The sequence below is a fragment of the Camelus dromedarius genome, chromosome 19 (genome assembly GCF_036321535.1).
Source record: "Camelus dromedarius isolate mCamDro1 chromosome 19, mCamDro1.pat, whole genome shotgun sequence".
In the NCBI taxonomy this organism is placed as follows: domain Eukaryota; kingdom Metazoa; phylum Chordata; class Mammalia; order Artiodactyla; family Camelidae; genus Camelus; species Camelus dromedarius.
This window is the reverse complement of record NC_087454.1, coordinates 27,157,588-27,184,932: the sequence shown is the minus strand read 5'-3', so window position 1 is coordinate 27,184,932 and position 27,345 is coordinate 27,157,588. Positions and strand designations below refer to the sequence as shown.

The 27,345-nt window shown below is 49.9% G+C and overlaps 2 protein-coding genes and 1 long non-coding RNA gene across 8 annotated transcripts; 2 read left to right on the top strand and 1 right to left on the bottom strand.

Annotated features, from left to right (window-relative positions):
• Positions 1-598: 598 nt before the first annotated feature.
• LOC116147641 (uncharacterized) lies at positions 599-14,194 on the bottom strand. Of its 3 annotated transcripts, none has more exons than XR_004131185.2 (3): positions 14,105-14,194; positions 9,798-9,992; positions 599-1,020 (listed from the first exon to the last, which is right to left on the bottom strand). It is a non-coding gene; the product is annotated as an uncharacterized LOC116147641 (long non-coding RNA). The 3 variants fall into 3 exon arrangements; XR_004131186.2 differs by having other exon boundaries at positions 9,798-9,918; positions 14,105-14,191; XR_010376902.1 differs by lacking the exon at positions 14,105-14,194 and having other exon boundaries at positions 9,798-10,122.
• Positions 8,741-18,008, top strand: TREML2 (triggering receptor expressed on myeloid cells like 2). Its single transcript, XM_010977320.3, has 5 exons — positions 8,741-9,011; positions 10,961-11,281; positions 12,660-13,062; positions 14,134-14,240; positions 14,543-18,008. The coding sequence occupies exons 1-5, from the start codon at positions 8,960-8,962 to the stop codon at positions 14,635-14,637; spliced, it is 978 nt and encodes a 325-aa protein (XP_010975622.2). The 5' UTR covers positions 8,741-8,959; the 3' UTR covers positions 14,638-18,008.
• A 137-nt stretch (positions 18,009-18,145) lies between these two features.
• Positions 18,146-27,230, top strand: TREM2 (triggering receptor expressed on myeloid cells 2). 4 transcript variants are annotated; one of them, XR_010376901.1, is made up of 7 exons: positions 18,146-19,228; positions 19,478-19,800; positions 22,004-22,639; positions 24,144-24,494; positions 25,870-25,960; positions 26,606-26,858; positions 26,941-26,966. XR_010376901.1 is itself a non-coding variant. In XM_010977314.3 (7 exons), exons 3-7 carry the CDS (start codon positions 22,600-22,602, stop codon positions 26,955-26,957), a joined length of 696 nt encoding a protein of 231 aa, XP_010975616.1. In that variant the 5' UTR covers positions 18,146-19,228; positions 19,478-19,800; positions 22,004-22,599; the 3' UTR covers positions 26,958-27,230. The 4 variants fall into 4 exon arrangements, 3 of the variants coding, with proteins under 3 accessions (XP_010975616.1, XP_064332545.1, XP_064332544.1); XM_010977314.3 differs by having other exon boundaries at positions 26,662-26,858; positions 26,941-27,230; XM_064476475.1 differs by having other exon boundaries at positions 26,734-26,858; positions 26,941-27,097.
• Positions 27,231-27,345: the final 115 nt, after the last annotated feature.

Below are 27,345 nucleotides of genomic sequence, written 5' to 3'. Positions count from 1 at the left end.
TGGGCACAGATTATGGGGGCTTAACGCAGGCCCACACCTCTAACTGAGCCAAGAAGTCCAGTTAATGCAGGGCAGCTGAGTGCTCTCATGAGACCCGTGGTGAGGACAGGCGGTCCGGGGCAGGAAGCGTCTGTAGACCCCTCCCTACTCTCCCTTCTTCTCTGGGCTGCCTCCGGCTGCCTAGTGACAGCGTGGGCTTCAGGCCTCCCCTACATTTCCTCAGAAACTCCAGCTTCCCACTCTTCTCTCCTGTTGTCCCCCTTCTCCCTGGGGCTCCCGAGGGCCCGGATCCACAGCAGGACGAGGACAGGGAGATTTCTGCTCATTTTAGGGAGGTGTGAACATCACGCCACCTGAACAGGACGCTGGGAGAACACACCCAGGGAAAGCTGGGTTACGACCATCTGGGAAAACCAGCCCTGTGAACCAGCACCCGCCGGGATGAATACAGGACCCGCGTGCGGTGCAGCGAGCCCACCTGACAGACTGGTCACTTAAACGACCACCGTCGGCATTGTTTACGTCTAACCAAAATGTTTAAAAAATATTTTCTTTGTTTGCTATCAAGTACTTACAGATTTTGTACAAATGGTCTCTCAACTTTTTAAGTGAATTTTTATTTGTTTTAGAGTAGTTTTAGATTTCAGAAAAGTGAGGCCATCACAGAGAGCTCCCACATCCCCCACGCCCAGTTTCCCTCATTGACGTCCCTTACGTGAGTATGGCGCAGTTGTCGTAACTACTGAACCAGTAATGATATATTATAATTGGCTGAAGTCACACTTCATTCAGGTTTCCTTAGCTCTCACCTGATGTCTTTTTTTCTGTTCCAGGATCCCACCCAGGACAACTCATTACATTTAGTCTTCGTGTCTCCTTAAGCTCTTTTCAGCTATGACCATTTCTCAGAATTTCCTCTTCTTCTTTTTTTGGTGGCTTTGACAGTTTTGAGGAATACTGGTCAGATATTTTGTAGAGTCTTTCATGGGAGCATTGTCTGATGTTTTTTTCTCATGGAGTCTGGGGGAAGAAGACCACAGAGGTCAAGTTCCATGCTCATCACACAATGCCGGGGGTACATGCTATCAACATGATTATCACTGTCGATTTCCGGTGATTCTGAGGTGGTGATTGTCAGATTTGTCCACCACAAAGTTCCCCTTCCCCGCCGTTTTCATACTGTCCTCTTTGGAAGGACAGCACTAGGGATGGCCCACACTTAGTGGGTGAGCTTCCCCTTCTTGAGGGCAGAGTAATCTACATGAATTATTTGGAATTCTTCTGCAGGGGAGATTTACCTATTCTTCCCCATTTGTTTATTTATTCAATGATTTCTTTGTATTCGTGCAGACACCTGGACATTTATTTTCTACTGTAGGTTATAATCCAACACCACTTTATTTTGTTGCTCAGATTATTCCAGTGTTGGCCATATTTCCCCTCACATTGTTTTCCACACACATTGTTAAAACGAAAGGCTTTTTCGTCTTTTTACCCACTCGTGTATTCCTCCAAGTAATGCTGGTTGAGCTCCACTAGGGAGAGAGGACTGGAGATTCGGAAATGACGATGCTGAGAGCCCTTCCTGCTCTCTCCTCCCACAGATCCACTCCCTCTCACCTTCCTTTCCCATAATCCCCGCTCAGCTCTCTTTCTGCCACCCTTCCCCAGCCCCCACCTTTCCCAGGGACCATTCTTACAATTCCTGGAATTAAAACTCTGCTCCCCAGCCCCTAGGGCTAAGGGACTACCTCTGGGTCCCCTACTTCCTCTCACAGCTTTGGGGCCAGACCTCATTCTGTCTTCTAGGCCTCTGGACCATCATTGCTTTCTCTTCTCTTTAGCTCTGACCACTTCTCCCATGTGGACCTCCACTCGGCTTCTACAAGTGCAGGTGAGTCTGGGGTTTCAGCGCAGGGAGGGAGGAAGAAGGGCCAGGCAGCTTGAGTGACTTCAGATTCAGGGAGGGAGGGACCAGGGAGGCCTGCTTCTGGGGGCTGAGTCCTTGGGGCCTGGGCTGGAGGGAAGCTACATTCAGGGCTTGCTGGGTTTAAGACCCAGGGAGAGAAACATGTACTATCTGATGTGATAACAAAGGCAGCCACGGATAGGGTAGGCATCTCAAGAGGCAAGTCTGTCCTGGAAGATCCAGGACCTGTGTGTCCCGCCCTGCCCCTCCACACCCCCCAACCCAGGGAGAAACTCCTCCTCTTTGGGCCTGGATTTCTTCTGGTTATAAAATCCCAGGCTTCAGTCCCCTTTGGCTTGAGGGACCCTTAAGGCTCTGTCCCCTCTTTACTTCCCCTCAAGGATTTTTGGGGGCCAATCCCATTCTCTATTCTGGTCTCCTGGGCAGCCCCTGTCGCCTTTGTGTCTTCCTCAGTTATGACCACTTCTCCAGAGGGGATCTCTGGCCCATCTCCCATCAATGGTTCTGAGCACAGGTAGGTCAGGGTCTCACCAGGAGGGAGGGGCCTGGGAAGGATGGCTGGGTAGCTTATGCAGCCTCAGAATCAGGAAGACAGGACCCAAGGATTCTTTCCAAGGTGAGTGAGGCACAGGGTGCTGCAGAGGAGCCCTCAGGGCTCAGACACAGATTTGGGGAGAGAGGAGTGGGGAGGAGGATAAGGTCATTCACTTTGGAGGAACTGGGGAAAGGACAGTGAGACAGGGTTTTCTGGGTTGAGACCAGAGGGAACCAAAACAAGGTGGGAGTTGGAGGCTGTGCTGCGAGGGTTAAACGGTGGGTGTGGAGAGAGGGACCACAGCCTGGGGCAGATGGTGGCTGGAGACATAGCAAGAAACAGGTGAGAGGAAACTGTGATTTCAGCTCTTGACTCTTGCAGTCAAGGGCCTTGCGTCATCATCGCGTCCCTTCAGCACAGAAACAGGCTGCAACACCCCATGTCACAGGTGCTCAAGGGGACCATAAGGCACGGCAAAGGCAGTGGAGTATGGATGAATATAGTTGGCCAACTGCCAGTAGGCATTCACCACCTAACCCCTTCCTCCTCCAAACTCCAAGGCAGGTGGATTACAAAGTAAGGAATATCTCCCAAAGAGTTTAAAGGGGAAACCCTGACCAGTTTAAAGGTGAAACGGCAGCCAATGACGGGACACAAGAGGGAACCCCTCATGCTGTGAGGCTTAGCCCTTCCACTTTTAAAAGTCCATAGGCAGCAGGATTTGGGCTTTATTCTTTCCCATTACCTATCATCAGACTGTATATGATGACCCCAGGGGAATCTGAATTCAGAAGCCAAAATAACTTGGCATTTTAGGAGAACTACTATCTTAAAAGAATGACAACACACCAAGCAATAGAAATCCTCTGAAGCAGAACTGACGGAACTGATAGCACAATACAGTTAGTTGCCCCTTGGTGTCTTGGGGGTTTGGTTCCAGAACCCCCATGGATACCAAAATCCGTGGGTGCTCCAGTTCCTTGTATAAAATGGTGTAGTATTTGCATGTAACCTAAGCATATCCTCCCGTACACCTTAAATCAACTCTAGATTACTTATAATACCTGCTATGATGTAAGTGTTATATAAACAGTTGAATTTAAGGTAAAAAAAATTAAAATACAAGTATAGATAATATATACTTGTGAAAGGCATAATTGATAAGAAAAAAACCATCATAACATACATGAACCTAAGTATGTGGCCATAAAATATATCAAGTAACATTATCAGAAATGCAAGGAGAAGTAAATAATTAATACTTGTAATTGGAGAGTCACATCCCTCTCAAAAGACTATAGATCAATAAATAAAAAATAGAGAGAAGAATCCAAGTTCTAAATGAGATAAGTTCCAAACATCATACATATTTACATAATATTTTCAAATATGTTACATATTATTTTATAATAAATATAATATGAAATATTATAAAATATTAAACTATAAGAAGCTGTATTTTAAAATAAATAATATTTACAAACATATAAAGTATATTTACATGTTTTAAGTGTTTTCAACTGTATAAATGTATTATGAATATTTATAAAACATATGTATAAATATATATAAAGTATACATATGCACACACATATATAAAACACTGTACATGAATAGAAAAAGATAATATACTAATATACATTCTTTCAAACATGCAGAGAATATTTACAAAAGCAAATCTCGCATGAGGAAATAAAAGAAGCTTTTTAATTAATAAGAGGAGGACTATATTCTCCATACATAATGCAATAAAATTAAGAATGCATAGAAGCAAAGCTAAAAAAAAGTTTTGAAATGAAATAATAGTTATTAATATATTATTATATAAGTCTATTATATATTATATAAATATATTACTAGATTATTATATAAATATTTAAGTATATAATAAAATATATTATGATAATATAAACACTACATATCAAATTTATGGGGCATAGCTAATATTTAGAGGGGAAATTAATAGTATTAAATACATTTGTCAGACACATAAAACGTTAAAAGCAAATGATCTAAGTAGGCTCTGGAAGACAGAAAGTGAGCAGAGAGCGTACATAAAGAAATATAAAGGAAAAAAATCATAATAGTGGTGGCCTGAAATTAATTAAATGAATTACAAACATGGGGATTAAGAAAAGTCATAATTCATTCTTTCAAAAATTTAATAAGATAGACCTGCTTCTGTCAAGATTGATGAAGATAAAAGAAGATATAGTCAATTGAAAGAAAAGAATAAAATAACCTATAAATAAATAAATCCTAAACAAATTCTTTTTTGATAATCCAAGAATGCATAAAATTCCTTAAAAAAATCTTAAAATACCCAAATTACCACAAGAAGAAATAGATTGGAATAGATTAATAAATGTTAAAGAAATTGAAATGTTAGATAAAGACCTATCCTCATAAAAATTTCAAGGCTTAGGTGGTTTTATAGGCATTTCCAATATTTAAAGAAATATTTGATTCATATTTTATACAAGATGATGCAGAAAAGAGAAAACCAGCAACAGCTACCCAGCTTGTTTTAAGAGGCTGGTGTCATCTTAATCTCAAAACCAGCTAAGGATAATACAAGAGAATTAAATGATAGGTTTATTTCTCAGATGAACATAGAGTTAAAACCCAAAATAAATATTAGCTAACTGAATTCAACAGTATACCAAAAAAAAAAAAAGAATATTACAATCATGTGGGGTTTATCCCAGGACCAGGATTGTCGACTTCAGAAAATCTGTCATTGTAAATTAACCAAATTAATAAACTACAGGGGGAAAGTTAACTGATACAGAAAAAACATTTGAAAACAGTTCAACACGGTTATTATTACAAGGAAAACCTCTTAATAAAATAGAAATAGGAAGAAATGACTTGGTAAAGACTGCATACTAATGACTACAGTAAACCTAGAGGAGAAAGTATAAATTCAAATCAAGTATTTCCAAAGCTACCACTAATGCTTAATACAGTATTAGAGATCCTGGCCTTTATAAGATGCTATAAGAAAAGCAAAACAGGTAAGAGGAAAGAAGATTTGACTGGAAGAGTGAAAACTGTCACAATTTACACATGATGGGATCATCTGCCTAGAAAAAAATAAGCAGAAAATCTGTAAATGGTTAGATCTCACAGGAGCGTTTCTCAAGGCTGCTGGGTACAATATCAACTGGCAAACATCAGAAGTACCTCTGTACACTAGGAATAATCACTTAGCAAAGCTAATCAAAATAAGACACTATACATAATAAAAACAAAGTCTATAAGGTGTCCAGGAGGAATTAATTTAACCAAGGTCTCTCTGGAGAAAACTTTAGAATACCAATTAGTGAAATACATAAACAGAAATAATTTATGATCTTGGATGAGACTATAATATTATAAAAATGTCAATTTCCCCCCAGTTAAAATTTCTAAATGTAATCCCAAACACAATTTGAGTTTAACTTTTTAAAGCCCTTGATAAACTTACTCTGAAATCATATGGAAACACCAAGATGCATGAATAGCTATGTCAACCATGAGAAAGTAAAAATAAAAAGGGAAGATATGTCCAACCAAATACACTACTAAGTAACACAACTGATGGCAGTGGGGGGGGGGGGCAAGAATTGATCAGTGAATCACAGGACAAGCTAAAGAGTTCCAGGAGATCTGTGTATAGATAGGAACGTATCTTATGATAAGGTAGAACCATGAACCAAGGGGGCAAAGGCCCATCATTTGTTGGACATCCTTGGGAAAGCTGGCAGAGCATTAAAAAAAAAATCAACAACAAAAAACCTGGATCCCTCCCTAACACTATATCCAAAGATGAACTCCAGATGGATTCAAGATATATATGTAAAAAATAAAATTATTAAGTTAATAGGAAGAAAACCTGCAGATGAATATCTGTGTTGCCTAAGGATGAGGAAGGACTTCTTATACAAAGCTTCAAGAGCACAAATCACGTGGCAAGAAATCATTAATTGGATTACATCAAGATGGAGGAGTTCTACTCCATGAATAAAACTATGGGAAAAGTTATCAAGCAGATGACAGACTGGGGGAAATTAACTGAAAATGTCTAAAACTAACACAGCAATATGATCCATAATATACAAAGAGTTAATGGTAGTCAACAAGAAAAAGACAGGAATCTCAGTAGAAAATGGGTAAAGCAATAAGAAAGGCAGTTTATAGAAGAGGAAATCCAAAAGGCATACAAGTGAAGTTCTCACTTGTTATTGATCAAAGAAATGTCAATTAAAAAACTTTATACCTGTTCAACTGGCAAAATGAGGATGCTGTAAAGTGCTCAGTATCGTTAGGGATGTGGCACATAGGAAACCTGATGAGAGTGTAGGCGGTCACAGTCGTTCCTCCTTCCCTGACAGCCCCACAGATATGAGGAGGAGCCTCTCGGAAGTCAGAGCCAAAAGAATCTTAGGGGCTATCCAAGACATCATAGCATGTGGCCCAGAGATTACATGGGGCTGGTCTAGCCACTTAGGAGCAGAGACAGGGCAAAGACTCAGGCTCCTCCTGACTGCTGGGTCCTGAGAACCCTCCCCGGGCCCTTCTGTGTGGCTCTCACACCTGGTCTGGCCTCAGCAGCCTCCTGCTGATGGTCCAGCCTGATGGCCTCGCCCTTTGTGACCTGTTTGGGTTTTTATATCCTTATCAGGTAGCTCTCACAGCGACTGCACTTTTCACAAGGCCTCACTCAGAGCCAGGAATGCTGTGGGGGTTTAGTAGAAGCATTGATTCCAGGCACCTGAAGTCCCGAGAGATAAATGAGATTCCCCCAGACCTAAAGCCATTTACTCTTCTGGTGGAGGGAAGAGGAGAAGGAAGATACCACATGTGTTGGGAGGAGAGACAGCCTCTGCACTCAGGGGTCTGAGAAGAAGTATTAAACCGGGGGCGAATATTACAAATGAAGGGTGAATAAGGAAAGTAGACTGTGTCTCGTGGGGGCTGAGAGGTCTGAAGCGACAACTGTATCTCATTCATATACCTCGAATGCCCAGCACCACACATAGCACATAAGACTGTAAGAACAAAGGAATGAATGAATGAATGAATGAACAAAGTCAGGAGACTAAACGTTTGGAGTCAGCAAAGATAAGACTTCCTTGTCTTGGTTCAGGACCTGGGGGTTCCGCTCAGCGTAAGTCTGCGGCCATGCAAACTTGAGGACATTTTGCTATGAGTCCCATCTGAGGAGAAGAAAGTTGGCACAGGTGACTAGAGGGGGCACAGATAGTCATGGGCGCCCACCTGGGTCCCCACACCCTGAAGGAGCCCAAGATACCGCTCCTGGATGCCAGAAGCCTGCCCTTCTGATTCTCAGCCCTGGAGACCAAGTGAAGGGTGGGGTCTTGGGCCTGATGCTGGGTCACTTTAGCTGGAGCCGGACGGCTGTCTAGGAGAGATAGGGTTGGCTGAGAGGAAGCTGAGTGGGCATGCCTGTGTGCTGGCTGGGGGCCAGAGCCGGAGGGGGGGGCGTGGTTTCTGGAGGCGAGGTGGGGGAGGGGAAGCATTGGGTTTGCACTAGGAAGAATGCAGGAGGGAGCAGGAGTCTGGAGAGAGCTGGTGGGTGATTAGAGGTGATGGTAGGAGAGGCAGAGAGAGGGATGAAGATAAGAAGACATGTAAGTATTGAAACAAAGAGGCAGCTTCTGTTTGTGTTTGGGTGTGTGTGAGTGTGGAGTCTGAGTGTGCATGTGTCTGTGTGTGTGAACGCCCCCACATGTGAGAGCATAGGTGCTCCTCCCTGAACCCAAACTTTATGCTCTGAGTCTCACAATTTGCATCTTTTTTCCCCGTCACTTTAACCGTGACAAAAATAAGCTCTGTTTGAGCATGGAGGGGGTTATTCACAAGTGTGAGTATGAGGGACTGATCTGACCAGCTAGGAGCCTGGGAGAGAGAGGCAGGGGCCAGAATGAATGCCTGCATGCACAAATGAATGAACGAATACATGAGTGGGAGTTCAGATAAAGCTCCTTGTGAACGTGTGTTTGTTTTTCACATGTAGGGCCCAAGGTGCGCCGCCTCAGCCCCATAGCCTTACCCCTGGGTCTCTGAGCCCAGAGGATTCCAGGGAAGTCTGTACCTGACAGGGTTCTAGAAACCTCACACCAGCCCCCTAGATGAATAACCGACTTCAGATGAGGAGGCACCCCTATTGGACCAGATTCCGGGACGGAATCGGAAGTGGGTGAGGAGTCTTCTGACCCTCCCTGAGCCGTGAGGCCCCAAACTGGGTGGGGTGGCCACACCTGCCTGAAGTTTCGAGGAAGAGGGCGTAAACTGCACCAGCGCCGCCCTCTCCCCTTGTGGTCTGCTGATGGCAGTGGGTCCCACAACTTCCTCATTTTCCTAAATGGGCAGCTTCAGTTTTAGAAGCCTAGGTCGTCCCGGGCTGACCCAAGTGGCGGATCCAGCATAGGCCTAGGCCCTAGCCTGGGATTCCTGCCCCCGCTGGGTGGTCCTCACTGCTTGGAGCCATGGCTCCCATCTTCCTGCTGCTGCTGCTGTGGCTCCAGGGCCCCATCTCAGGTGAGAGGGTGGGTGGGTGGTCTAGGGGGGAGGGGATGGCCTGTTCCTGGACCCCCTTCTTGCTTTTCCTTGCCCAGCAATCCTGTGGCATTGGAGGAGGAGGAGGTCTGGCTGACCAGTAGCTCCTTACCAGAGACCAGTGAGAAGGTTCCATCCTAGTGCCTAGCCCCAGGCAAAGCTAGCCCAGGCCTCACAAAGTGAGATAAAGCTCTGGACCCTCCCTGCACCAGCCCCTTTATCTGGCTGGCTTCCTCAGGACCTAGACCAGGGCCACTCCATTCCCTCATACCACAAGCCCTCCTCCCTCAGCTTAAGCCCTGTTTGGTTAACTTTACCCTGTTATGGGAAACATTACCTAATGTATGTGCGCTTTGAACTTGCTTTTTCTTGGAATGCTGATGCCACAACCCCTGTGCCTACCCTCTGTCCTGCGGAGGAAGCAACCCCTGAAGGTCTCTCTCCCACCCCACAGCTCCTCAATGCTCCCTGATGGGGCCTCACCCAATCCTGTTTCCCTCGCTGCCATGGCAACTGAGTTACCACTTTCTGTTCAGTTCTGGGCACCGCCTTGTGAGAGGGGTGGATGGTGGGCACAAAGGAACACCGTGCCCTGGAGACCCTTTCCAAGATTGCCCCACTCATGCACCAACCCTAGAGAGGCCCATCTCTGCCAGGGCTGGAGAGTGTCTCCTGGAGATCTCCCAAACCTGCCACCTGCCAAATAAGCGAGTTGGATTATTCTTTTTAACTTGTGTGGGACAAAGTGATAAGCAGAGAGGGTGTTACCTTACTCTGAGCCTCAACTTTGGTGGCAACGGGGTTGGAAACTGAGGTGGATGTCTTGGGTGCCGGGCCCTTGGCTTTCGCAGCTCTGGGTCCCACTGGAGAAGTCTGGAACAACCTGCATCTGGGAAAAGAAGACACGCGCTGAGCGCGTACTACATTTAAGGCACCGTGCTGGGGCGCAGTTCTCACAGCCACCTGTACAGGTTAGAAACAGAGACATTAAGAGGTTAGTCAGTAGCAGAACCAGAGTTTAATTCATGTTTATCTAGACTCCAAAATGTGTGCTCTCTCCTCTGTCCCACTGGGGAGAAATGTGTGTGTGTATTTGGAGGAGGCTCTGAGGGTATTAGAGGAGCAAGCGCTGAGCTTAAGGTGGGTGGAGCAGTGGAGGGACCCTGCTGCGGCTTCCTCTTTCTCCCTGCCCCCGGTTCATGACCCCCAGCCCTCGTTCTGCTCTCTCGCCATCCGACCGTGGATTATGTAGCTCACGGACCACATCTTATTCCTGGGCATTGAGGACAACATATTTTAGATGAATAGTGAATAGCTGTAAAATTCTTTGGTTTACACTCCATTGGGAGTTTATAGGCATGTTTGGGCATATTGAATCTATGAGGGGTTTGTAACTAGAATATTTAAAAATGAAACATCACCTAGAATGAACTCAGACAGCTTGCTATTTAAAAGATGATGATAGTGAACCTGTTTGTGAAATAAACAACTACACTCAATTTTTTCAAAGAATGGATTTTCTTATCTACCTAAATTGACTGTGCTCTGGAATTTCATAACAATGACTGTGCCTCTATCTGTGCCTCTAACTGTGCCTGTCTCACTGAAGGCAGGACTGACTCTTTCCCACAAGACCCTGAAGATGAGACTTACTCTCCCATAAGACTAGAAAACGCCACAAAGAAAAGGGCCGTGTCTGCTGGAGCTCCCTGAGTGTCAAGGGCTGAGTTTCCTCCATCAGACTAAGGGCTCCCTGCGGGCTATGCTTGTGTCTCCCCCATCGGACAGCTCCCTCAGAGTCAGGCTGTGTTTCTCCTTCAAACTTTGAGTTCCATGACAGCAGAGCAATATCTACCTCATCTCCCTTCACCACGAGTTTTGAATTTCAAGATGCTTCCTTCCTGTTTTCTCAACCAGTTGTGTCTCCCCAGGTGACCCTGTTGGGAGTGTGTACTCCAAAGTGCAGCACTTTGAAGGGGAGACTCTGTCCGTGCAGTGCTCCTACAAGAACCGCAAAAACCACGTAGAGGGCAAGGTTTGGTGCAAAATCAGGAGGAGGAAGTGTGAGACTGGGTTCACCCGTGTCTGGGTGCAGGGGCCACGCTACTTGCTGCAGGACGATACCCAGGCCAAGGTGGTCAACATCACCATGGCGGCCCTGAGGCGCCAGGACTCAGGCCGGTACTGGTGCATGCGCAACAGCTCCGGCATCCTCTACCCTCTGATGGGCTTCCTGCTGGAAGTGTCTCCAGGTGAGCAGGTCCCCTGGGGCACTGGGATGCTGTAGCATGTCTTCCCCACCCTGCACTCCACCGACATCAAATGTGATAAGAATAATCATCCATCAATGGGCATGACATATAGTGGGGTTTTCAGTTCTTTAACGGACACTTTCATGGGCATTCTTGTCACCATCTTCCAGATGAAGGAAATGAGCTCCAAAAAGTCCTCTGCAGCTCTGACCTTGTCCAGGGTCACAGAGCTAGTCAGTGGCCGGGGTAAGATTTGAACTCAGGATGCTCTGTGCTTTGTGTTATTCAGCCATCTGTTCAATATATATTCACTGAGCCCTGATTCTGTGCCAGGCACTCTTCTAGGCTCTGAGGATACAGTGGGGAGCAAAACCAGACACGTTCCTGCCCTACGGGACATGACAGGCAATAGCACATCATCAGACAAACAACCTCAGATAACAGCAGATGTTCTTAAGAAGATAAAACAATGTGATGAACTAGAAAGTAACTCAGGGGTGGGGGGAGCTACTAAAATACTGGGGATCAGAGAAGCCCTCAGCCTGATTAAAAACTCAAGTTTTCCAGCAATATATGCTCTTCTACTCCCCCTTGAAGACCAGGCTTTATGGCCCCAGGCACCTGAAGTGGGGAAGTCGGGGACTGCTGCTGTCCAACCCCCTCCTTCATCGCGGGCCCTCAGGAGCACATCCTTGGCGTGCACAGCAGTGGGATGCAGCAGCAGCCCTCCCTCCCCTTCCATCTCTCTCCGTTTTCCTGTTCCTTGGTGAGGGAGACTCAGCGTTGCCCCCTAGACTGAGACCTCACAGCCTCTTCCACCATTCAAACACCAGCCTTCCTCTAGAAAACGGGATGGTACAGCCCTGAATTGATGGATGAGGGTGGCAGGACCGGTCTGAGTGTCTCTTAATAAGCCCCCAGGGAAGACATCTGACCCCGCTGCTGGTGGTGTTCTTTGGAATCTGGCCCTGGATGCTTCCTTGTCCTCATCTCTGGATCCCAGTTGCCAATCATGGAGCAACTGGGAAAGTTTGTGTTCAACATCAAAGCAGAGCAATCTCTGACTTACAGGAAAGAGCAGAGTCCAGGAGGAGATGAGAGAGATAGGCGTAAGGAGGGGAGTGTCCTCTGGGCCCAGGTTGCCTGATAGGGGACACTAGAAAATTTGTGAAAGACTCTTCTTTCTTTCCTGTGCCTACTTCCTCCTCCCTGAACCTCACCCTCTGAACAAACACACACCTGGTTCCCCAGCAGAGTAGAATCCTAGGCCCAAGGTCAAGGATGGGAGACGGGGACTGGCCCCACCCAAGCACCCCGACAAGTGTGTGGGTGGCCAGGATCTACTCAGTCTTACATTCCTCCCTCTCTGATCCCTCAGCATCCACAACCAAGAGAGACACTCCTCTTCCGGAGGTGGCCAGCATCCTGAAGAGTGGGATTGTCGTTACAACAGGCCCTGCCCCTGCTGTGGGCCCTGCGGCCCCTTTCACCACCAGTCCGACGCTCTTCGCACCTGGGCTCCTCACCTTGGCCAGACCCTTGCCCTCTCCGGCCCCAGGGACCATCAGACTGACCTCCGTGGCAGGTTACAGCTTCACTGACGCCAGCCCCTCCACTGAAGGGTCCAGGAGGACCATGGGGCCCCAGACAGTGACTGCATTTCCCAGCAATGCCAGAGCCTCCTCTGCTGGCCCAGCTTCCACCCCGACCAAGGCTGGTCACCTGTGCACCAGATCGCCTACCACCAGCAGATCTCTCCTCAACCAATTATCCCCTAGCAGGTACCCCGGGGTGAGGGGGGCCTGGGTCGAATGCCATTTTACCAGACATGGCAACAGTCCCTGGGACTAAACAGACCTCAAGGTGCAAATGTTATAGCAGAGCAGCCCCTGTCGCCCCCCCAGAAACTCAGTCTGGCCTGTTGCTGAATGGGAAACTGGATGCTGGGATGGACGCGTGACAGAAAGGATGGCAGCAGGAAATGAGGGCAGGGGATGGGTCAGCATAAAAGTCTGTGGATGAGGAGGAGAGGGTAGGGATGGACAAGGGGACCAGCTCAGGGTGTAGGAAGTGGGAAATGGGGGGCACTTGGATTTGGGTTCCCCCAGATGCAGACTCTGAAATGAGGATTCACGTCATATTTGGGACACTGAAAAGAGTGTGGGGAAGTGAGACAGGGGAGGCAGCAGACAGACTCCTTACTCAAGCTGCCACCACCGTGAGGAGCAAGAGCTCAGTCCCGCTGGGGAAACTTTGGGGTCCAGTGTCAAGCAGCCACCTGGAGGCTGGGGTGGGAGCTGGGGTATTTACACACCACTCCTGTTGGTTACTAGTAGAGGGCTGCCTGCCCTGTGCGGCATAGAGGGAGCAAGTGACAAGAGAAAGTCCTCAGGCCAAAAAATTTTTTTAATGGAGGTGCTGAGGACCGTCGTATGTGGAAGTGATACAGCTAGGGGACACAGGCAGGCACCCACATCATCTGTTACAGAGGACAAAGGTGAGGACAAAGGTCAGTCACTGTGAGGAGAGGAAGAATCTTGGTCTCTTCCGTCACAAATGGGGGTCTCTTAGAATCCTTGTCCTCGGCAGATTTGGGGGAATAATAGAGGAGAAGTACTAAAGTGGAGAGATGGGTCTCTCTGCTGGGGTTGGAAGTGCTTCGTCTTCTGACCTCTAAGCACCTCACTTCTTTCACCCACAGCTGGGGCCCTGAAGAAGAGAGGCCATCACTCTCCACCGAGGCTGGCAGGTTTCCCCTGGTCCCACTCTTCTTGTGGGGCATGCAGAAAGACGTGGGCCAGGGTGGGGCGCCCTGATGCTCACCTCCTCCTTGCTCTGTCCATTCTCCCCAGGCACCAGGATTCTTATCTCATTGTGTTTGTTGGGGTGCTGGCCTTGCTCCCAGTGCCTGTGATGCTGATCGTGGTCTATGGGCTCTGGAAGAAGAGACACATGGGAAGTGAGTAAAGCCCACCCTCCTGGCATTCCAAGGACAGAGCGCTGGGGATCTGACACCTTTTCCAAAGTGCCTGACTGCCCTTGATCCCCAGGTGGTGTGTCCTCCCCCGTCCAGTCAGGAGGGCTGTGTGGCACCCAGGCAAAGGAGGAGGGTGGGCAGGTAGGGACAGCACAGCATAACCCTCTGGGGCTGACCTGGCAGGAAGCGGAGGGCAGAAGGCCGAAGGTGATGGGCTGGCTCAGGAGCATAGGGTGGTGAGCAGGAGGACCTCGCCCTCTTTATCTCTCTCCCCAACCTTGCAGGCTACAGCATGTGCCATGATCCTGCCAGACCCTGGAGGGACCCATCTACAAGTCTGGAGCCTCCGTGGAAGGCTGCTTGGTCTGAAGACACTTAACTGGGGTCAGGGGGAGTTTCTCCCAGAGGGGTTCTGGGAGGCCAGCGGAGGAATGAAGATGGGGATCTGTCTGGATTGGAGCCAGGATGGGGTGAGGACTGTGCAACACTGGACTCAGGCCTTCACAGAACCGGAGACTGCACTGCACCTGCTCAGTTCCCCTGGGCTGCTAGGAACCTGGCCGGAGGGTGCAGGGAGAGAGGGAGGCTGAGCAGAGAGTACCAGGCAGGAAGTCCCAGGGAAGGCACCGAGGGAATTCTGCTCAGAGCCACAGACCCCTGGGCCCCAGCTGGATGGCAGAGAAGCCCTGATGGTGCTGTTTGCAGACAGAGAACCTCAGATCCCGTTGGCCTTGGAACACTTTACTAGCAAGCTGACAAGGGGAGGGCTGCCCTTTTCCTGCCCAGGCCCTGCCCTCAGTTTCTCTCTGCTCTCCTCAAGCTTCCCCATGCCCTCGGGGGAAGAAAAACTCCTAGAAGCAGCCCATGTTCCAAGCGCCCCATCCTGGAGGAGAGGAAGGGACGGTGACTAAGAGCTGGGGGTCCACAGAGGCGTTGGGGACCCCAGAGCTGTCCAAGCCCCCCACCCCTGGGCCATGTGTTCTCTACAGGGCCTCTGGATGTGCCTGCCTGACAGCACTGCTTGTCCCTCGTCTTGGGAGCCAGCAGACCCCATATTCCCACTGCTGCTGCCTGCTGGCGCCCCCTCCAGGGAAAGCGGAGACCTGCCAGCTGAGCCCTCCAGCTGCAGGACCAGCCTGTCCCCAGACTGGCATGCAGAGGCTGACCAGGGCTATCTCCCCCAGTTCCCAAACCGGGGATCTGGTTCTGGGCTCCTGGAGTGGATGGAGGGCCCTCCAGAGACCACTGGAAGGGAGACCATGGCTTAGAAAAGGGGAGATCACCTCCCCGTGGGGACTCATTGTCCCCTGGGAAGAGAGGACCCCCCTGTGATACAGCAAAGACAACTCAGAGCTGAGCACAGCCTGGAAGACTGCTAGGGCAGGGAGGACGGAGTCAAGGAGCCTGGGCGAGGAGGCCAATGGCCAGAGGATCTGCCCTTCCTCACAGCTCCCGGCTCAGACTCTGCCTCTTCTGCAGTGAAGGCTGAAGAAAATGGACTGATTTCTTCCCTGGAAAGAGGGGTCTACCAGCCTGGAACCACTGGAATGAGAGCCTGGGGGTAGCCGTGGCCTCTCAACTCTTAGCTCTGAGTCAGAGCCCTACCAGATGGGAGAGCAAACATCATAGTCAGGAGAGTGACACAGTCAGGGCCTTGATAGGCAGCGAGGCGGCCGGGGCCACTCCAGGGTGGAACTAGGGAGAGAGGAAGGGGCAGGGGGCAATCCTGGGGTGCAGCAGGGAGGCAGCACTTTTTCCCTATATCCAGGAGGGGGCACTAGAGGGCAGACTGAGGAACTGACAGGCCTGGTGCCAGGACACACATACACACAAACGCACACACACACAAGATGATAACCATCCTCCCTATCAGGAGGGTGTGGCCATCACCCGATGTGTAAACAGGAGGTGGTTTATTCTCCACTCAAACCACACGCTGCCCCAGGTGACATCAGGATGTCGGTGGGAGAGCACTGCAGAGGCTCAGGACTGGGACCCAGTGATGCCACCTGTCCCTGTGGGAACCTGTGCAAGTCACTAACCCTATCAGGCCCCATTTTTCGTCTCTTGTGAAAGGGGACCCTAATTCCTACTCAGGACTGTTTTCAAGATAAAATGAAGTAACACAAACCTTACACAAACGAGTAAATGCCTCGTGATGCCTGGCCCTCGTGTTCTTTTTCCAGGTCTAATGCTTGTCACAGTCTATTTTTAAGACTGTCAGACCCTATTTCTCTATTTTGTCCTCGTTTGAAAGGGGCCAGGGAGGGTGGAGGGGAACATGATTAGGCCCCAGGTGGTGGGTGCTGGACTCGGAGGCCTTTGTCCTCTGATGTTACAAACGGTAGCTGTTAGGGACACCGACTATCCCTGTTTGCCCAGGATGATGGGGCTCCTGGGACCAGGCAGACCTCTCACCCATGGAGGCTGTCCCCACGTGAACCTGTGGTAAGGAAGGACACAGAGCCCTAAGAAGGAGGTGCAGACCCCATGCCCCAGCTCCCCAGCTCTTATGGGCTTGGGCGGCCTGTTTGGACCTCCGGGCCCCCAGGACATTTTCCCCACACCACAGCTTCTCAATTCCTCCTTCCTGCTCTTACCCTTATCCCCAGCAGATCCACGGCAAGCAGGTGCAGAGCAGGGGTGGATATCAGACAGGCCAGGGCTGTTGCTGCCTTTGGTGGATGAGATGAGGAGGCTTTCTGAACAATGGGCTGCTTCCTGTCGTGGCCGTGGGAATGAGCAAAAAAGAAACCCCAGCCCTCACAGGACATTTGCTCTGTGAACCTGGCCACAGATCTAACCGCACAGGACACACGTGCTCTCACTGTGAGGCCAGTAGGCCAGCCTGAGGTTCATGGTCCCAAATGGCTGCAAATGTGCTTCTCATTCTGCATCATACTGGGTGGGCGGACACTGCGCTGTGCTGCTCAGCTCCTACTTCAGGCTGATAGGCTTCTTGCCCAGGTGCTGGGAGTAGTGAGGGCAGAAGGCGGCCTCGCCCCAGGCATTCCCCTCCCAGGGCAGCCACCCGCCTTTCCCACTGATTGGTGCAGGAGTTTGAAGCCCTGGCACTCCCTGCCTCCGCGGCGAGTCCTGAAGGGTCTCCTGCCCATCCTGCTTCCTTCTCTTCCCCAGCCTGGTCCCAAGCACTTTAAACCTCCCGTACCAACCACCACCTCAGAGTCTGCTCCTTACAAGCCTAATGTGCCCCACTGCAGGTTTACAGGGTCATCTCTGAGGTGGGAAGCCCCATGAAAAGACCAGCAGGACCCCCAGGCAAGGCCATTACTCTCCTGCCAGCACCAGCCAGTTCCCTGGTCCAGCGGCATTACTTCGCTTTTTAAACTCTGAAAGGGCTTACTTCTAGGAAAGTGGAACTTACCCCTAAGATTCTATTGGTTCCCTGAGCTAACTCCTGATTGGTCCATTTCAATCGCTCCTGATTGGTCCATTTCTGCAAAGCTTGTTCCTAATTATTCACATTTGCTATACCTTATTTGCAGATGATGTCACAAAATGTTGTGAAGTCTAGACTGTAGCCTATAAAAGGCTGTGTAACCCTACAGATGGGGTCCAGAGCTTGGAATGTTAACTCCTCTGGGCCCACTGGTGTAATAAGCCTAAATTCTCCAGCCCTCCGAGTGCTGCTTGGTCTCTCGCCTGAATCTAGGTTGCTGTCACAACTGAGCTGTAACACACTTTGCTGCAACATTTCCTTTATCTATTAACCATAAACAATTGTTGTTCTGTGACGATTGTTTTTCTGTAGCTCATCTAATGTTAATTATTTTTTAAAATGTGCCTGATTAGTGTGGCCTTTGAGCAAATACTGCAGAGTGACTCTGGCAGGCTGGGAGCTGGGGCACAGGGATGATCTGAGGGGTAGGAGATCCTCTTTCTCCTCCTCTCTTCCTCCCCCTCCTTCTGCACCCATCTTCCCCTCTGCCAACCCCACTCCCACCCCTCCAGTGTTCCTGTCCCCAGCTTTGTTCTCCCCAACCCTTGCCAGGGACCCTCCCTGGGCCTCCTTTCCTGGAAAAACTCTCCATCTCCCTTCTCCTCTTCTCTCAGTCCTTATGGAACTTTCCAATTCCCAGGCAGGCCTGGGTGGGAAGTCTCTGACTGCTGGGGATCTCGGAAGGGTCCCCTAACTGTGTTACTCACTTTCTGCTTCCATGCTTCTTTGGTGAGGAGGAGAAAATGGTAGGAGAGAAGGGAGAAAGAAGGAGAAACAGGTTCTTAGTTTGTTATGGAGTCCAAGCTCCTACTGCTCCCTGCATGAGAGGCCTGTAAATAGAGATGAGTTGTTGGGGCAAGTGATAGCAACTTTCTTCAGAAAGCCAGCAGGTGGACAAGACGGTAGACTAGTGTCCCAAAGAACAAGGGGTGTGGTTGGTTGTTGCAAACTTCTTCTTGTCAGAATCCTTTGTTCTTGCAGCTGTCAGGTCAGGTCAGGTCAGGTCACAATGTTCCTGCAAACCTCCAACAAGGCAAATGTTATTCTCTGTTCTGCAACTTTTTATCTCTGTATGAATGGGAAAATGTTGTATCTTTAAAGGTCAGAGCCTTGAGAATAGGCTGTCCTGTACATTTCAGGCTATAGGCAGCATTCTTAATTTGTAGCAAAAGCAATAGAATACACAGGTTAAAGGAAAAGAAACAGATCCAACATGGAGTCAGATTAGTTCTTCCCTATTGCAGTTTCACCATCATTTCCTCCTGGGCTTTCATAGCTCTTCCGACCCCTGTGGGAGGGAGACAGGCTGACGGGAAAGAAACTGGGCATGAGAGCGCCAGAGTTCCCAGAGCTTTCCGAGGCAGGCTTTGGTGGTGGGGCTGAATCCTCGCCGCTCGGACTCTCTTTCCTCAGGGGTTTCCCTCCCCCAACCCCAGCTCAAGATGAGGATCCATGGCCTGGGAGGCCACAGACCTGCTGCCACCTGTCCTGCTGGTGCTTCTGGCCTCAGGTGAGGGGCAGGGGAGAAGGACAGAGAGAATGGGGAAAGAGGAGGGGGAGACGACTAGGTGAGGTAGGTGTGAAAGGGGCTATGGGGTGGGGACGGTAGGGGACAGGGTGGTGCTATGGCCAGAGGCTGGCTCTGGGGTGCATTCTGAGTGTAGACATGAAGACGGTGGCTCCCTGAGCGGGGAGGCTCCCATCTCACAGCCCTGCATTGGCAGCTGGGAGGCTCCCTGACCTGAGGGTTTATTCTCAGGCTCCTGAGAATAGAAGCCAGAGCTGCTATGTAAACTGGAGGACAAGACAATCTCCGTGAGATGCTGGTACCCGCCCCCCCTGGCACGGCTTCAAGATGAAAACCCAGTGCAGGGAAACAATCAGCACACGGTTGAATTATATTAGTCAACATCCCAGGCTCTGGACAAGCCCAACAAGCCCTGGGAGCCTCTAATCTCCAGCCAGGATGACCTCAACTCAGGCCCCTTCATCGTGGCTAAACTCAGAGCAAAGGACTTGGTGTGGAATCGAGGAGTCTTCCAGGATCTCTGGTCTCAGACCATCCGTCTGGTATATCTCAGGGTGAGTTTCTTTCCTTCTTTTGTGTGTTTCTCAGACATCCTGAATCACAAGATGTCAGAGCTGGAATGAACACTAAAAATTACCTCCTTCAACCCTCTCATAGCTGAAAACTGGGGCCCTTCCCCAAGGTCACTGGCTGGTTAGGGGTGAACCAGCACCGGAATTCAGGCCAGCAGGCTTTCAGGGGGTTCTTCCTTCCCTGTCACACACATTTCTCTGAACATTTTTGTTGCTACCAACAGGACTCCTCCATAGATCTGTAATGATCACAGGGGCTTCTTCAGGCTTGAGCAAGACTGGCTTATGGGTCCGTTCCCAGGCATCCTACCCCTGACCCTGACCCCTAACCTTCTCTCAGAGGGCTATGCTGGAGATGGGTCACAGGTAACCGAGTCGGGGGGTGTCAAGAAAGGTGGATAGATAGGAGTCAGCCAGATAGTGAGGCAGACATGAGGCCCAGGTGGGAAGGGGCGGGGAGTTGCTGAGAAGCATACCACATGTAAAAATTAACTTGAAATGGCTTATAGACCAAAACTATAAACCTTCTAACAGAAAACATAGGAGAAAATCATTGTGACTTTGATACAGGCACATTTTTCTTAGTAGAATACAAAAAGCACAAATCATAAATGAAAACTCAATAATTTAGACTTTATCAACATTAAAATCATCTACCCTTTGAAGACATTTAAGGAAATGATTTAAAAACAAGCTACAAACTGGAAAAATATTTGTAAATCACATGTCTGATGAAGGAATTGTATTTGGAGTATATAAAGAATTCTCACAACTTAATAATAATAAACAATGAAAAATGGACAAGAGATTTGAACTAATGCTTCACCAAGTAAGATGTACAAATGGCAAATAAATAATGAAAGATATTCCACATCACTCGTCATTAGGAAAATACAACTCGAAATCGTAAGATATTACTGTAAACCTATTGAAATGGTTTAAAAAGAAACTTGACAACATCAAGTCTTGACAGGGATGCAAAAATGTTCCAGCCACATTGCAAAACTGTGGGGCAGGCAGCTTTTATAAAGTTGAACATATACTTATCACATGACCTAGCACTTCCACTGCTCAGATTTTATCTGAGGGAAGTGAAAATATATGTCCACACAAAATAGATGTACACGAATCCTTCTAGTGGCTTTATTCATAGTTTCCCCAAACTTGAAACAACTCAAATGTTCATCAGCTGGTGAATAAACTACCTGTGGTTCAGCCATTCAATGAAATACTATTCAGCAATTAAAAAGGGATGAATTACTGAGAAGCACAACTTCATGCATGCTACATGAATTATATGATAAGTGAAAGAAGCCAGACTCATAGGGTACATACTGTATGATTCCATGTAATTCTAGAAAGGGCAGGAAGCTATAGGCACTGAAGTCAGATCAGTAGTTACCAGGACCAGGATTACAGAGGAAGGGATTGGCTAAAAGGGACGCCAGGGAACTTTTTGGGGCTGATAGAAATGTGGGCTGTTGGCTCTCTTAGTGAAGGGCTATTTTACGTTCACCATTAACTCCCCATCTCTAGCCAGATTCCTTGTCCATTTGGTAGATACACAGTAAATATGGGTAAATAAATGAATAAAAGAACAAATCAATGAGTGCTTTCAGGAAACCAAAGTAGACTTTGATTATCTGTAGGCACCTATGGACCCCTCCAGCCTCTCCTGCTGCTTCCCCCAGCGCAACTCCATTTCCTGCCCAAGGGAGTTGCTTCGCCTCCCTGCCCCCATCCGCGGCTCACCTGGCCGTTTCACACCTCTGTGCCTCGTTACATCCAGGCCCCTGCGCCAGGATCACCCTTCACAGGATCTGCACGTGTGGAGGAAACACACCCCAGCCCTAGAACTCCAGGAAATGTCATGTCCTGTCTTGCTCATAGGATGGTCAGGGGTTCAAGGTGTGCGTGCGCCAAGGATAATGCCTGTGTGAGCATGTGCACACAGGTGCCCGACTGTGCAAAGGAGTCTCAACGTGGGCAGCAAATTGGAGAGAAAGTTCTCCCTCTCCTGGATGGCCAATTTTCCCTCTCCCATGATAACCAGGGTAACAGTACTAGTTAATTTTGTTGAGTGCTTACTATATGTCAGGTCCTGGTCTAAAGAACTTTGCCTGTAGAAATCCACGTTATCCTCCCAATTACTCTCTACACTATTATTATTATTCCTGTTTTACAGATACGGGAACTGAGACACAGAAAGATTATGGACAGTGTTTGCAGTGGTTGCACACACAGGCGGTGAGGACGGAGAGACCTGAAGCCAAGGGCCATGATCTTCACTGCTGCCACTACAGGGTTGCTGACCTGGAGGGAAGGGCTAGAAGGGCCTGGGTGAGGGTCCTGGCCTTCAAGAGGAGCAGCTGTTCTCCATCCCTTGCAAGGCTGGAACCAGAGAATGGCAGGCGCTACAAGTGGAGAAGGGTCTGAACATGGCAGTGAGGGCAGTGATCCCTGGTCTGGGCTCTGACCAGCCCCAGCCGTGTGAGGTCACCCTGGCTGGTGTGGGCAGGACAGCGGGCTGTCCTCTCGGCAGTCTAGGATCCTCAGCATCGTGCTGCTAGGCTGCAGTGGTGGCTCCTCCCCTCCGCTCCTCCCTGACCCCACTCCCCTCACTGAATCATAAAGCCAGATCCCAGTCCTGATGATTGCTCAACCCCCAGGAGCCAGTTCTTGTGAGCAGCGCCTGACAAGCCCGACCCTTTCTGTAGTTTAAGGGAAAGATCTTGCGCCAAGCACTCTGTGGCTGGCTGTCCTTCACAAGGGCAGGGTGACATGGAGGCTCTCCTGCTGCTCATCCTGCTCTCTGTCACAGGTAGGATTCCCTCCTTCTGCTGACTTCGTTCCTTCCCCTTCCTTGAGTGTAGGGCAGGGTGGGTGGGTGGGTGGGGAGCGCTGAGCCACACAGAAGGCGGCTGAAACCCTCGGCACGTTCTGCACCCCTCTCCTCCCACGGTGCCCCTTATTCCCCAGGCTCTCCCTCCCTGCCTGGTATCAGAACCCACTGTCAGACTCTTCACACGTGTGAAGGTACCAGAGGCTGGTGGACTCAGCCACCTGGAAAGGGAAGGAGTTCTGATGGTGGCATCTCAGGCACTAGCTAGTAGTTGGGGGAAGTTTTGAGAGGCACAGGTAAGAGCCCCTAAAATTATGAACCACTAAACATAAAACTAGCCCCAGAGGAGTGACAAGGTGGGAGGGAGAAAAGAGCCAGTACTGGGAATCTGCATCTTTGGGGTGCCCCTCCCATGCTCTGAAGGTCCTCTCGTCCTCAGCCCTGGATGGGAGGTGAAGGGGCTGAAGGTTCTGTGATTGAACGGGTGGGGATTGACACCCCACATTTTTGTACATAAGGGCCTTGTCTCACTGGGGGAAGGGTGGCCCTTGCTCCCCCAGAACAACTGGCACACCTGGGTGAGAGGAAAGACTTTCCGAACAGAGCTAGAGCTTCTTAGCTGGAGGTGGAGCGGGGCACGGGGGTGGCGGTGTGTGGGCCTGCCCAGCGGCAGAGGGCTGGATGGGGTGGTAAGCAGGGGGCACCACTTGCTAGGTCTCTCTGTTTCCAAAAGGTAGGCTACCAGCTCCCCAATCCTGTCCTACACGTTTCTGTCGCCATGTGCTTGAAGATGTGGTGGAAGAGAGGGGAGGTGGAGGCAGAGGGCTCCAGATGAGTCTCCTGCAGCCCCTGCCCTGGCAGTAGACTGGTGTTCTAAGCCCATCTCCCCAACCCCAAGGAGGGTCCCTAAAATAGCAATCTCATGTCTCCTCCAAAATAGCTCTGAGACGAGTCCCTCCTGAAAGGGGAACAAAGCCACAGAAACAGAGAAGCTGGAAGCTTAAGGTCAGAAAGAGAATGTGGGGCTGGCACCAGCGTGGGCAGCTGCAGGGGAAGCAAACGTGGTGGGGGCAGGGAGGGGCACCCAGCCCCCCGTGGAACTTGCCCCAGACCTGAGAGGGCCACTGGCCTTACTCTCTTGAGATGGAGGGGAAGAGGAGAGGGCTTGGTCCCATGTGACAGGGAGAAGTGTGGACTAGAACTAGAGGGAACTTCAAGACCAAGTGTCTCTGGAAATAGGCCCAGAGAAGGTCAGTTACTTCTCCAAAGATGTCCAGCAAGTCCAGTGGTGATAAAGCCAGACCCAGGACCCAGGTTTCCTGGTTTACAGTTTCCAGTAAACACATACCTTGGCTGTGCCACCTTCTCCCAACTTGTGTAGGAACCTGAGTCCCTTAAGGGCAGAATTTCTGTCTTTTTGGTTCATTGCAAATGGTAGGTGTTCAATTAACATTTGGTAAGTGAATGAATGTCTTCTCCCCAGAACTGTCCCGAGCCCAAAACACCACAGTATTCCAGGGCATGGCAGGCCGGTCCCTGCGTGTCTTCTGTCCCTACAACTCCTTGAAGCACTGGGGGAGACGCAAAGCCTGGTGCCGCCAGCTGGGTGAAGAGGGTCTGTGCCAGCAGGTGGTCAGTACCCACCCCTCATGGCTGCTGTCCTTCCTGAAGAGGTGGAATGGGAGCACGGCCATCACGGATGATGCCCTGGGTGGCACACTCACCATTACACTGCGGAATCTTCAAGCCCATGATGCTGGCCTCTACCAGTGCCAGAGCCTCCACGGTAGCGAGGCTGACACCCTCAGGAAGGTCCTGGTGGAGGTGCTGGCTGGTGAGTGGGCAGCTGACTGCACCCTGACTTGCTCTTGGGGTGGGGTTCATGTCTTTGGTGTCTGTGTACAGGACCACCCTGAGGGCTTTCCAGGACCCTGGGAATTCCCACAGTGTGGATCTTGTCCTCCTGACTCAGGACCACTGTGGATGGTTCTGCAGGTTGCTGACTGCAAAAGGGATGCCTCTCTTTAGGCTGTGCTCCCTGGCGGAGGGCTGCATCACTTGCAGGAAGGGTACAGGTCTCTAATTTGTCCAAAGCACCATATGAGCTAGCTGTGGTCCTGCTTCCCCCAAGCAGCTTTATCCATTTGGCATTCTGTTAGGATGTGAGCATTGCAGGTGGTCCTCAAGGAGTAGGAGGACATTCATTTATTTCCTCACCCAACCACCCAATGGACCTAACAACACAGATTAAGCACCAGCCTGATACAGAAAAACAACCGTAGAAAGGCACACTGCTGTGACCCCAGACAACATGTGTCTCCTTTCTGGGCCTCCATTTCCCCATCTTTAAATTGCAGTGATGGTCTCTGTGCTGCAGACCCCACAGGGCTCCCATAGGGCACGAAATACTTGACAGAGTTAAAAGCGCTTGGGGTCAGTGACAGCCTTCGCCCCAGCCCCCTGCTGCTAACTGCTTGGGGTCCTCATTTCAGGCTTGACTAGATGAGATTGGGCAGTGGGGGTGGGGGTCCTCCCCATCCCTGAGCTTGCACAGGGGATGCCCTCCAGGAAAGCCCTCTGCCTGTGTCTCCAGAATGTGATTGTGTCCCAAAGAAGAACAAATCTGGGGTTACATATCCACTTTCTGACTCTCTCCTTTTCCCTTATCATGGAAATGGAGGCCGAAAGTAACATTTGTCTCAGGTGGGGAGGGTAGGGGAGACCACGTGTCCTAGACCCCAAACCCCACCTCCACCACTTTTCTAAGTGGGAAAGGGGAGTAGGGGACAAGGAGACACAAATTTTCAGCCCTACAGGGTCTAAGGCTCAGCCAACTCTCAGGAGTGTGGCAGGAAAGTAATAATAATAATAATAAAAGCACTAATCCAAAGCTGGTGTAGACGGCTTGACAGTTCACACAGGCCTTTCAAAGACATACATTATTCCATTTGGTCTTCCCAAAGACCCAGCGTGATGGGAGGGTGGGAGCTGCAGTGGGCAGCTACACAGGCTGCTCTCACCGAATCCTGCAACACTATTATTAAGGAGGTGTTCCTAATTGCCCCACATTACAGGTTAGGAAAATGAGACTCAGAAAGGTTAACAACTTGATCTGTGTAGGGCCAGAGCCCAGGGGGCCTCACCCCGCCCAGAGAGGTTTTCTTCACCGTGGCAGATGGCCTCAAGCTCACAGGCTCTGTCTCCCGCAGACCCCCTTGATTACCAGGACCCTGGAGATCTCTGGATCCCCGAGGAGTCTGAGAACTTCGAGGGTACCCAGGTGGAGCATAGCATCTCCAGGTATAGTGACGAGTCTTTCCTAAGGTCCCTGGGCAGTCTTCTACCCTGCAGAGCACAGGCATGGGGTGGTGGGTTAGGGGTCCCAGAATTACAAATTCCAAGGTGATCAGAACGTGAAAGGGTCTGCTTATGATCTTGTCTAAACACCCCTTCAAACAGCCAGTGTGTGTTGGTATGACTGTGCCGGCTGGTAAAATGCCGCAGTACCTCTCTGACAGCCCGTGAATAGCTGCTGCTACAAGACTCCTGAACGGTCCACCTCCCACCCCTCCCCGGCAGCCCTCAGACATCCCCAGAATTTAGCAACAATGAAAGTTTTAGTATTTCAGTACAAAACTGGGAATCCCAGATCCCTGCTTCCCTGGTGGGACCAGAATCAGTTCTGACTGGTTCTTGACTATGTACTGGTGTTTAAACAATGTTAGTATAACCATGGAACACACATGTGTGAACACTCACACACACATATACCACACCAATCGTAAGGCAGGAAATTGCTCAGCAAGGGAAGTGACTATTTAAAAGCACTAAGCTGGCAGATCCCTCCCCGAGCCCCACACAGCCTCACCCAGGGGTGCGCTGGGTTGGGAGGTGATCTGAGTCCCCAGAGCTCCTGGCGTCTCCCCGTTCCTTCTCTGAGCACAGATTCCAGTCTGAGGGCCACCTCACAGCCTCCTACAGGCCCTCTTTGTTTCTCCAAGGAGCCTTTCAGACGAGGAGACCCCCTTCCCACCCACTTCCATCCTTTTTCTCCTGGCCTGCATCTTTCTCAGCAAGCTTCTAGCAGCCAGCGCCCTCTGGGCTGCAGCCTGGCATGGGCAGAAACGGAGGCGGTGGCTGCAGACCAGCAGGCTGGACTGTGGCCATGACTCCGGTTACCAGCTCCAAACCTTGACAGGTGAGCTTAGAGAGCACAGTGGTGGCTGGGGGATAGCAAGGTGGGGCTGAGAGGGGCCAAATGAGTACTTTGTCTCTTGCAGGGCTGAGAGACACATGACAGAAGAGGACCCACATTGGAGGAGAGGCCTGGGAAAGGTCTGCACAGACCACCCCAGCCTGTACACTCACTCCCTTGGCCATTAAGTCTCCTGATTCTGCTATGGCAAAAGGCCACTCTGCTTGTGCCCTGCTTCCCTGGCCCCTGGAAGCAAGGATTGGTGTTTTGTGTGTGTGTGCGCGCGCACACGCACGTGTGCATGCATGGGAAGTGGGAAGGACATCTACCAACTTCTGCACATCGGATATTAAACACTCTCACAAATAAATCCAAGACTTCATGTTTAACTGATGGTTTAGGGCATCACGAAGGTCTACTCTGTTGCTACGGGGCTAGGAGAGTGAATTTGGATGAGGAAAAGATAAAAGGTCTGGCTCCTTGGGGCCTA

Bases quoted from the DNA above. Each gene is read 5' to 3' on its own strand.
- TREML2 (XM_010977320.3), top strand. From the start codon at position 8,960: ATGGCTCCCATCTTCCTGCTGCTGCTGCTGTGGCTCCAGGGCCCCATC. The intron at 13,063-14,133 runs GTACCCCGGGGT...CATTCTCCCCAG, and splicing joins AACCAATTATCCCCTAGCAG to GCACCAGGATTCTTATCTCA. The intron at 14,241-14,542 runs GTGAGTAAAGCC...CCAACCTTGCAG, and splicing joins GAAGAAGAGACACATGGGAA to GCTACAGCATGTGCCATGAT.
- TREM2 (XM_010977314.3), top strand. From the start codon at position 22,600: ATGGAGGCTCTCCTGCTGCTCATCCTGCTCTCTGTCACAG. The intron at 22,640-24,143 runs GTAGGATTCCCT...TCTTCTCCCCAG, and splicing joins CATCCTGCTCTCTGTCACAG to AACTGTCCCGAGCCCAAAAC. The intron at 25,961-26,661 runs GTATAGTGACGA...TGTTTCTCCAAG, and splicing joins GTGGAGCATAGCATCTCCAG to GAGCCTTTCAGACGAGGAGA.